At 35.8% G+C, this 10,535-nt stretch overlaps 1 protein-coding gene across 2 annotated transcripts; it reads left to right on the top strand.

The window, feature by feature from the left end:
- The first annotated feature begins 3,048 nt into the window (after nucleotides 1-3,048).
- On the top strand, nucleotides 3,049-8,638 carry LOC107701423 (lysophosphatidic acid receptor 6-like). 2 transcript variants are annotated; one of them, XM_016503435.1, is made up of 2 exons: nucleotides 3,049-5,283; nucleotides 7,346-8,638. In XM_016503435.1, exon 1 carries the CDS (start codon nucleotides 3,819-3,821, stop codon nucleotides 4,935-4,937), a length of 1,119 nt encoding a protein of 372 aa, XP_016358921.1. In that variant the 5' UTR covers nucleotides 3,049-3,818; the 3' UTR covers nucleotides 4,938-5,283; nucleotides 7,346-8,638. The 2 variants fall into 2 exon arrangements, with proteins under 2 accessions (XP_016358921.1, XP_016358914.1); XM_016503428.1 differs by having other exon boundaries at nucleotides 7,343-8,638.
- Nucleotides 8,639-10,535: the final 1,897 nt, after the last annotated feature.

Genomic DNA, 10,535 nt, shown 5'->3' with positions numbered 1-10,535 from the left:
CTTAGCTCCACACACACACACACACACACACACACACACACTATATATATATAATGTCTTTTTTAAAATTTTTTATGTATATATGCAAATATCCAAGTTACACATTTCTAGTAAATGTGCTGTTAATTCTCATATTGTATTTAAAGAAAGTTTTGGAATATTTGTCCTATACCCAAATTTGTCACTACCGAAACACCGTAATAATAATTTAATTAGAAGGGTTATATTGACCTATTAAGATATTTTACATCTAGATTGTAAATATATATTTTTTGCTATTTTACAAAAATATTTTGAGAGGTAAATCCATAACAATTAAATTTTTTACAATATTTCAAGTGTAATTAATGAGATTTGTTGTATTTTGAATCCAATTTTTCTTTGTAAAAGGCCATGATCATACTGATTTCAAAGTTAAGGATTCATTAGTTTGAATATACATTGAACCAAAAACGCTTTCCTTTCCTTTCCAGCACCTGTCGCCAAGTCAAATTCCTTGTGTGTCTAAAATGCTTGGTAATAAAGCTCTTTCTGACGTCTGATTTTATTATTATTATTATTATTATTATTATACCATTTGCTGTGTTTCATGGTGAAGTTTACATTAAGTGCACACAGTCTTGTATTTTTTATATAAATTTTTTTTTCTCCTTCAGAACAAACGTTTTAATGTTGTGATTCATCTCAAAGTTGATTTTGTTTTGTTAGCCTTAACATTCTATATTGAGGTCTTTTGTTTAAAATCCCTATAGAGAAAATTAATGGGGAAAATAATTCTAGAAACTGTCCTTGTTGTGCTTCATTATTTAATCAAAGACCGGTTCCTTTGTTATTGTTGTTGCAAGTAAAGTGCAGTGTATCATAGGGTGTGGTATATAAAACAAAATCCCTTGCCTAACCCTGACAGAATGTCTCTAAACGGAAGCTTTTGCCGAGGAAGCTGGTTGCACTTCCTCTTTCTTAAGCATATAGTTTGGAAAAGGAACAGACTTGCAGTTTCTATGTTGTTAACTATTAATATAATAAAATCACAGTTGACAGCTCTTTAATATTTAAATTGCTTCTGCCATACAACTTGCACAAGTCTCTTGTATCTCAGATGTTTTTCCCGAAGGGAAAAAAGAGCAACCAAGTGTGACTGAGATGAATGGGAATGCTAATGAACAGCTTTCTGTTATTTAGCCTTTCAGTTAATCTCAGTGGCACTTGCTTGGCTGGTGCCTCTCAGAATTTGAAATCTTCCAACTTTAGTACTCAGTGCTCAGCATGGCTCATGTGCCCTCAGTTCTGCTTCTATTTTTTTTTTCTGAGCCAAGCACATGAGCAGTAAATGTTATGCGAGTAATGATGCTAGAGCTGCAGGAAAATTACATAATGACAACTTTTGACAACTAACGGCATCACAAGAATGCAAACAGTGGCAAGCCCTTCAGTGTGAGGTCAGTAGCAGATGGAAAAATAGAAGTACATTTCATGCTTACATTGAACCAAAAACTATCATAACATCTTAGTTGATAATTCAGTATACTTTATTTTTGACAAAACATTACCCATGTTTCAGTAGTGACAGCACATTTTCGGTAGTGACAGTAATGCTTCGGTAGCAACCACATCACATTACAGAATTTTAACTCACATACTAAAACATACTAAAATACAAAAAAATTGCATAACTGTACTAAAATTGTGTTTATTTCCCCCAAATATGAGGATTATGTGTTATCTTTTGTCACGACCGAAACAATGATGACATGTTTTGGTAGTGACTGTTTCGGTAGTGACAAAATGTTTCGGTAGTGACAATTTTAGATAAATCTGAACTAAGCTCAAAGATGCTAATCAGCACATGGTTAGCTAGCACAGTTCTGAACAGTGGTATATAAAAACTAAATGTTATGGAATAACTCCCAAAAAAGTGTGCTTAAAGGGTTTTTCTTTACCATGGAGAGGATACTCCGATCATCCACCAGTGTTGTCGTCCTTGGACATCCAAGCCTTTTTATGTTGCTGAGCTCACCAGTGTGTTCTTTTTTTTATCAGAATGTAAAAAAACTGTTGATTTGGCCATTCCTAATGTTCTTGCTATCTCTCTAATGGATTTGTTTTGTTTTTGCAGCCTAACAATTGTCTGTTTCACCTGCATGGAGAGATCCTTTGACCGCATGATGTGGGTTCACAGCAATAGCTTCCAAATGCAAATGGCACGCTTAAAATCAACTCCAGACCTTTTACCTGCTTAACTGGTGTAGAAATAACAAGAATAGCCCACACATCTCCATGAAACAGCTTTTGAGTCAATTGTCCAATTATTTATGGTTCCTTGAAAAAGGGGGCGGTACATATTAAAGAGGTGTAATTCCTTAACCTTTCCTCCAGTATATATATATATATATATATATATGGTGGTGTAAAACTGAATATGTAAATGTATGTTTTATAAACATTATCACACAAATATAGTCATATAGTCAGATCATTTGAATGACTCAATGCTCTTTGCACTCAGATGGTGTAATTACCACATCTACCATCAGGGGCTAACTGGACCATTCTAAAGGCAAACTGTGACATGGAAAAACTCTCTAGTAATCTCAAATGTACAGTATCTCCTAAGAAGAACTAATAACTCTTTGCCAAGATGCCAATGTCTGTACAAAACTGAGATTTAAATTTTAACTAAAACATTTTAACCAAAATTCTCCCAAAGCTCCTCTAACTGAACTATCTAAACTACTGTATCTTAATTTCAACAAAACAGTTGATACTTACAAGAAACACAATTAAGAACTCCAGTAAGCCTCTTGTACTTTTAAAGCCTCCTGATATCATTTTCTTTTGGGTAAGGTTTTATATTAAATAATACAATAACAAATTCAAAGCTGTTGAAAGAGACTGACAGACAAACAAAGAACAGTTTGCGCCTTGTACACTGTATAATAATTTCTTGCTGTCTGGCTTCTCTGTCAGAGGGGGAGGGATCTATCCAGGAGGTAGGAGGAGCCATGGTTAGTCAAATATGCTGATAAAACCGGCTTGTAAAGTCCTCCACAGCACAGCTGCCTCTCTCGCCTCTTCAATGCTCACAGCACAGAATGCCCCTGCTGACGGAGACAACAAGACAGAGCAGCAAGGAAGGGGGAAACAGACCCTTGGATGAAGCAAGTCTGACTTGCTTTTGCACTGTCACACTCAGAGAGAGCTGCATGCTGTCTACAGGTGCTCTACAATCACTGGACAATCTGTGGGACTGAGAACAAAGAAGGCTAATTTAAAGGATACTTCAAGACTTGTCGGGGAAGAATTTGGGATTGCTTTAATGAGTATTTTGGACAAAGACATTTGTTTTTCCTCAATGGGATATACTAGGAGTGGATTCTAACAGAACTACTCCTTTTGACTGCTTTTGGATGTTATTTCTAAAGTCGAACCAGAGGAAAGGACTGTGAATTGAAACTTTGGAGTGTGTCGCTTCTAAGCTTGGGGCAACAATCTTGTGGGGTGGCTAGGTAAAGGACAGGAGGAAGGGGGAGGGGAAGAGGTAGTCGGGGTCTGGCTCCAGTCTCTGGGGTGAAATGCCTTCAACATGAGGCTTTGTTGAAGAATGCCACAGAGGAGTGTTTGATCGCTTCAGTTTTGAACTGCCAACAGAAAAAAGAGATCTATGTGCCCTTGAAGGAAAGTCCATCTTGTGGTTGGAAGCAATCTGTCTGCTTCACATGCTTTGTTTTGCCCTGTTGAATTGTGGATTGAGGAAAATCATTTTATTGTGTAGTCTTGCCTAACTACCACCCCATAGTGCTCCTTTGTTTCTTATTGAGATGTACAACACCACTGTTCAGATGGAGGCTTTGACCCAGATATGGGCTGGCAGTGCCAGCAACAAAAATTCCTCTCTGCAGCTACACAACAACACCCACTGCCCAAAGAATGACAACTTCAAATATCCACTCTACAGCATAGTGTTTAGCATTGTCTTCATGGTGGGACTCATCACCAATGTTGCCGCCATGTACATTTTTACTTGTTCACTGAAACTGCGGAATGAGACCACCACATATATGATGAATCTTGTGGTTTCTGACTTATTATTTGTGCTCACACTCCCTTTGAGGGTGTTTTACTTCATCCAGCAGAACTGGCCATTCGGCAGCCTGCTCTGCCAGCTCTCTGTCTCACTCTTTTACACCAACATGTATGGGAGCATCCTGTTTCTAACATGCATCAGCGTGGACCGCTTCCTCGCCATCGTACACCCCTTCCGTTCAAGGGGTCTCCGGACCAAACGCAATGCCAAAATTGTATGTGCTGCTGTTTGGGTTCTGGTGCTTTCTGGAAGTCTTCCGACAGGATTCATGCTGAACAGTACTAACAAGCAAAATAACAACACGATAGCCTGCTTTGAGAACTTCTCCTCAAATCAGTGGAAGAGTCATCTCTCAAAGGTGGTGATTTTCATAGAAACAGTGGGGTTCCTTATCCCTTTGATACTGAACGTGGTTTGCTCCGCTATGGTGCTCCAAACTTTGAGGAGGCCACAGACTGTTAGTCGGGGAGGGAAGCTGAACAAGAAAAAGATCTTGAGGATGATTATCGTCCACCTCTCCATCTTCTGCTTTTGTTTCATCCCCTACAACGTCAACCTGGTTTTCTACTCACTGGTGCGGACAAAAGTCTTGGAGGGCTGCGCAGTAGAATCAGTGGTTCGGACAATCTATCCGATCGCTTTGTGTATTGCTGTGTCCAACTGCTGTTTTGACCCCATCGTCTACTATTTCACCTCAGAGACAATACAAAACTCCATTAAGAGGAAATCTCAGATGAACCGTTCCTTTGATGTCAAGTTCTCTGAGGCTTTGCAGTCAGAGACGAGCTCTTCTCTTCAGTTCAGCCTGAGGTCCATAAAGAACAAGATGTTCCACAATGAGTCTAATGTATAAGGACAAGTATTGGACAAATGGATGTAAAGAAACTGAATGCACAAAAAGCACTCTGCAGTGAATGAAATGTGGCATAAACATGCAAATATGCCCTAATTTGGTTTGTTAATATCTCTCAGGGCAGTAAGTAAACTACGTCCTTTTAGAGGGATTTACCTCCCTCTTAAAGTCATCCTTCAGCCCTGTACTGGGGGGCACACTTGTTCTCAGTGGAATTATATCCAAACATTTGGAATACTTAACTGTGGAGTAAGAATAATACAAATATACTGTAAATCAACTGGAACTTGATTAAACTAGACCAGAACCTCTAACTATATGTGAATGTACTTACATTTCCAGAATGGTAAGTGAATGTGAAAATAACATACATAACCACTATTTAATGAAACCCACACACAAAATAGAATGATACCATTTTATGCAATGCCACATGTAAACATATTGACTGCCTGAAGTGCCATACTATTAACAAGCTGAAAACTTTTGTTGGCACTTATATAATACTGTATATTATCTTTGCACTGACATTGACACTGTAATAATGCACAGTTTTTTTCTGTTACAAACTTCACTTGATAATGAAGTTATACAATTGTAGGTAGAGGTGTTTATTTACAACAGATTATTATCAGTTCTTCTCCCTGTGTAATGTCCATTAAAAAAGTACAATATAGTCTGCAATATTGCAGTTGCAAAGTTTAAATGTCATATTTAAATATTCAGCAGGTACTGTTTAAACTGATACTATCTATATGCCCCCTTAAATGTACTGCCACATTGATATAAAAGATGAAGTTCTCTCTGTGTTGTTAGCTATTTTATTTGTCTAATATTGACAAAGAACAGTCCCTTGACTAAATGCATTGTAAGAAGATTGTTTTAACCACTCAAAGTGTCATTAACGGAATAGTGAATCAGATGTACTTTATTCACTTTGATACAAGTGAATTGTGAAGTGACACATTCTAGAACCAACTGTGCTTTTTCAAAATTATTTTTTTCTGCGTTGTTATAAATATGTAATCTGCTGCAGGCCAAACTAAAGTGAGGTTTGGGGTAAATGAGGTTGAGAAATATCTTTGTAACCACATAATTTGTGACAGGACAGCACGGCACTAGATTTGGCAGGAACCGTTAACACACACAATCCTGACCAAAATTCTCGATTCTAAACATGCCTGTAAAAGCCTGCATAAAGGTGTTGCTATATCTGTAAAGGGAGATCCAGAGCTCTTAAGCTATTGGCACAACTGATACATCAGATCACCCACACCCATTGTGTTGCCATGCCATCCTCAGTTAATGTATTTTAGCACGTGAAAAACAAAGAAAGGAGGAAATGAAAAAGACCATCAGGGGAAAAAAGGTCTAATGAGAAGTACCGACTTCACTCTTACCCACTTCAAATACAACTGCTCGCACTTAGTCATGCAAAGCACATTAGTCTTAGTGTTTTGGCTTCAACAGCTTTGAACATGATCACATTCTATGTCACTTACTATGCATGTTTGCTCCACAAAATTCAGAACAGTGGTGAATTACTTTGGGTTTTTCAATTATAGATTCTCTTAATATTATATTTGGTTACACTGATATTTTAATACTTTGTTACATCCTTGACTAAACAAACTCATCCTACATATTACCAACATATTATTGGCACAATTTCCAAAAAGGTCAAAAAGTTACATATAGTCTAGAGTCCCTGAACCTAGTTGGTCCACCAATTACTAATTAAGATTACATTTTGTATTTAAGATTGTATTAGACAATTAAACATTTTGGCAAGAAAATTGCCCACTGTTTGAATGCATTTTAAATAAATCTTTAGGTGATTAGCTAAAGCAAAGAGCTAAATATGGAAAACATCCTCAATGAGTTAGTTAGTTAGTTAGTTCCCAAGTATCAAACTGAAATCTCTTTTATTTTCACTTCCTTAAGCTCATCTTGTTTAGGCACGCATGTAGGTGAATTTCATAAAAACATTGTTCAGATTACTTTTTTTTTTACCAAATCAATCAATCAATCAATCAATCAATCAAAAAAAAAAAATATATATATAAATTAAAAATGTTCGGCATAAGACAAATTTTGTAAGGCAGATTTTAAGTAAGATTTTACTTTTGATTTGTAACATTGTTTTCATGCAAATTATTCAAATTTCATCTCCAAGGTTTATTTACATGATGTGAAAAATCACACTGTAATCCATCCAATTTTAAATATTTTTTTGGTAATAAAATAAAGTTTACTTAAATATGTCAATTGAAATGAAAATAATGTTTGCAAAACAAGCTTAATTTTAAAATATGTTCCTGACAGCTGTTCTGAGACCCACCCATATGTATATTTGCATTGATGTATATTAGTTTCATTTGCTTTTTCATGCGTTTTCTTCTCAGCAGCTTGTCATTCTGGCACTGAGGATGGAGTTGGTGTGCTTTTGATAAATACCGGATTAGATCTCCTAACTTCAAACAAGCGTTACACACCAATTTTTTCCCCACCACTGCTCAGCCCTGCACAAACACAGCATCCGAAACCCAGCACGCCACCGCAAGCTCCACTTCAAAGCTTCAAAAACTTCAACACAGGCTTGTTTACTTTTTCTGCACCTTTGACTGGTTCATTTCCTCATGTTGTGAGAGGGAGGGGTGCATGGTCAGAGAACTGAATACAGTTTTAACTAGATTAAGACCACATATTATTTAGTCTGTTTAGTCAGTCTGTTAGATTCTGTTCTATCTGGATTTTGTAATAATTGATAAAAATGTTTATCTTCCATTTAAAGGAAAAGTTCACTCCAAAATTTAATTTCTGTCATTTAGTCAACCCAATATTAGACTTTGGAATGTTTATGCTGTTTTTCCCCGTACAGTGAGGATGAGGGCAACCAAAAAGAGTAATTATATGAATGTATGTCTGCATATGTATGTATATATATAAAATAGAATTATGAGGATGTGGGATGTGTTTGTGGATTCAGTTTATACAGCTTAAACATTCTAAAGATATATATCAACAAAAATCTCATCAAGTTTGGTCAGAGGTTTTGGGGCAATCTTTGACAATAAGCTGACCTTCAAAGACCACACTGCAAGGACACCACGATCATGCAGGTTTGAATTGCACAAGGTTAAGATACTGATGTTTGCATATAGAACAGCTGCAGTCTCCGCACCCATCTACGTACCACTCAGCCTTATGAGTACTTCCCCTTCAGAAGGCTTACGCCAGTAAATGAGTGATGCCTCATGGTACCATTAGACGGGCACAAAATCAATCAACCAGAACATTTTTGTTCGCTGTTTCTTGTTGGTGGAATTATCTACCTAACCCAATCTGGGACAGAAAATCCCTGACAATATTAAATATACATCTATTCCGTCAGAAAAAAAAAAAAATCTTCCTCTATGCTTTCACTATACTTTAATTCTAAATGATGTCTGAAACTTTGTATCACTAGCACTTCTCTTGTTTACTGCCTGACTATGATGAATCGCTTGCCGTATTCCTCATTTACAAGTTGCTTTGAATAAAAAATCTGCAAAACGAATAAACGTAAATATAAATACATATTATATATACTTTTGCATTATATTCCTCATAGTCTTCTGAAGTCGTACAATAGCTTGTGTCAGGGAACAAATTCATATCAATATTCAGTGAATGTACGAGGTATCTTGATTCTCCATTATTTGAATGTATGCAAACATGAGTGTTGGATTTTAAGGATTATGTATTAAGTATTATGGTTTTATATGGTTTTCTGTCCTTTTTTTTTTTTTTTTGATAATTTTTCATGTTGTATCCCTAGAACACGAGACTGCAAAGAAGGAAAAGGTCATAACAAAACAAAGAGGCTAGTGTATATTTGTGAGTGACCTCCTGGCCTTTCAACATGTGAGCACCACATTACAAGAGATGCTGTGAAGCACAGCAATTATCAAGAAAATAGCTCAGCCATTGTAACTGTTCTCAAATCTTGGTGTTTTTATTTTCCTCTGTCTTTAAATTGGAGATTAGCATGCTTATTGACATGTACTCATGGTGAAACAGAACAGCTGAACAAGCAAAGCAGGAATCTGCAGAATTTATTGATAGAATCCTCAAGGCTGCAAGATTAGGTTTCCCCCATCACCCCTGACCCCATTTCGACAGCACATGTGACAGGAACTGCTCTCAAAATTGACTCAGGCATGCTAACCCAAAACGAAGCTTGCCTTGAAGGCTTGTTTCCTGATTTGAAGCGTTGTGTTTTTTTCTATCAGGCTTTTTGACTGTTCTGACACAGTCACTATTGCTAGCAGTATTCGTTGTATAAAAGCCCATACAAAAATGTATACATAATTTTATTTTAGTTAATTTTAAGTAAACTAAGTAAACTAAAAGAGTTCAGTTCAAGTATATTTGTCAAGTATACTTTATGTAGTAAATATACTAATATCAATGTATAGCAGTATATTTTTATGTGTACTCTTCCAATACTTCTTGGGACTAAATTGTCATCACTTTTAGTTTATTAAAGTATCAATTAAGTGCAACAGAAGTAACATTTAGGTACACAGCTAGTTTACATCTAAGTGTTTTCTTTAGTATAGCAACTATACAATAAGTGAACTTTTGGTATACTGTTAGTTTATTATATTGTGTTAAACCGAATTTTTAGTTCATGAAAGTAGTCTCAGTAAACTACTAGTTTTATATTTATATGGTCTGTTAAACTGGTAGTTTCCAGAAAGTATTATTCAAAATGTACTTCCATAAACTAAATAAATGAGTTAGAAGTATAATAACTAGTAAACAGTATACCTATAATTTCACTTGCAATAGTTGCAATAATAAAGAAAAAGTTAGAAACTAGTTTCCTTACTCAAAGTTTACTATTGTTACATTTCTTTAAAAAAATTGTGCTATATAGCACTAAAAGCGGTTCTTTGGCTTGTAATCATAGGATAACCACTTTTAGTGCTATTTAGCATCTATTTTTACATTTACATTTAGTCATTTAGCAGACGCTTTTATCCAAAGCGACTTACAAATGAGGACAATAAAAGCAGTCAAAACTAACAAAAGCGCACCAATATATAAGTGCAAATGACAAGTCTCGGTTAGTCTAACGCAGTACACGCAGCAATTTTTACAAGTGCAATATAGCACCTTTGTCAAATGGTGCCATGTAACACTTTTTCTCAACAATGGTGCACCAATCATAACTCATCCATGGCTCCCAGCATGCACTGCGACATGAATAAATTATGCAGTTGCATTGTCTTAGTATTTTCTTCTATTCTTACTATTTGCTTTTATTTTTGTTGTGACTTTTTAACTGCCCTGTTTTGTGATGTTCAAAAATCATATCAAAATTATCAGAATATTTTGTCACCATCGCTGAGATTCATATGCTGATTCTTCATGTCTATGAGTGACAGAACTGAAACCTCTTTATAACCCATAATTCAAAAAGTGGTTTATACAATTGTCTCACATTGTCACGTAGTATTGTAGAATTGCAATAATATAAAACAGACATGAGCTACAAATTTTGATAAAATCACATTAAAATTGCTAACGCATCAGACACATTAAACAATT

The sequence above is a fragment of the Sinocyclocheilus anshuiensis genome, unplaced genomic scaffold, assembly GCF_001515605.1.
Source record: "Sinocyclocheilus anshuiensis isolate Anshui unplaced genomic scaffold, SAMN03320099.WGS_v1.1 scaffold1897, whole genome shotgun sequence".
Taxonomy (NCBI): Eukaryota; Metazoa; Chordata; class Actinopteri; order Cypriniformes; family Cyprinidae; genus Sinocyclocheilus; species Sinocyclocheilus anshuiensis.
The sequence above is the reverse complement of the archived record's forward strand: the minus strand, read 5'-3'. Positions and strand labels throughout refer to the sequence as shown.

Excerpts from the sequence above, each read along its gene's own strand:
- LOC107701423 (XM_016503435.1), top strand. The coding sequence starts at position 3,819 with ATGTACAACACCACTGTTCAGATGGAGGCTTTGACCCAGATATGGGCT.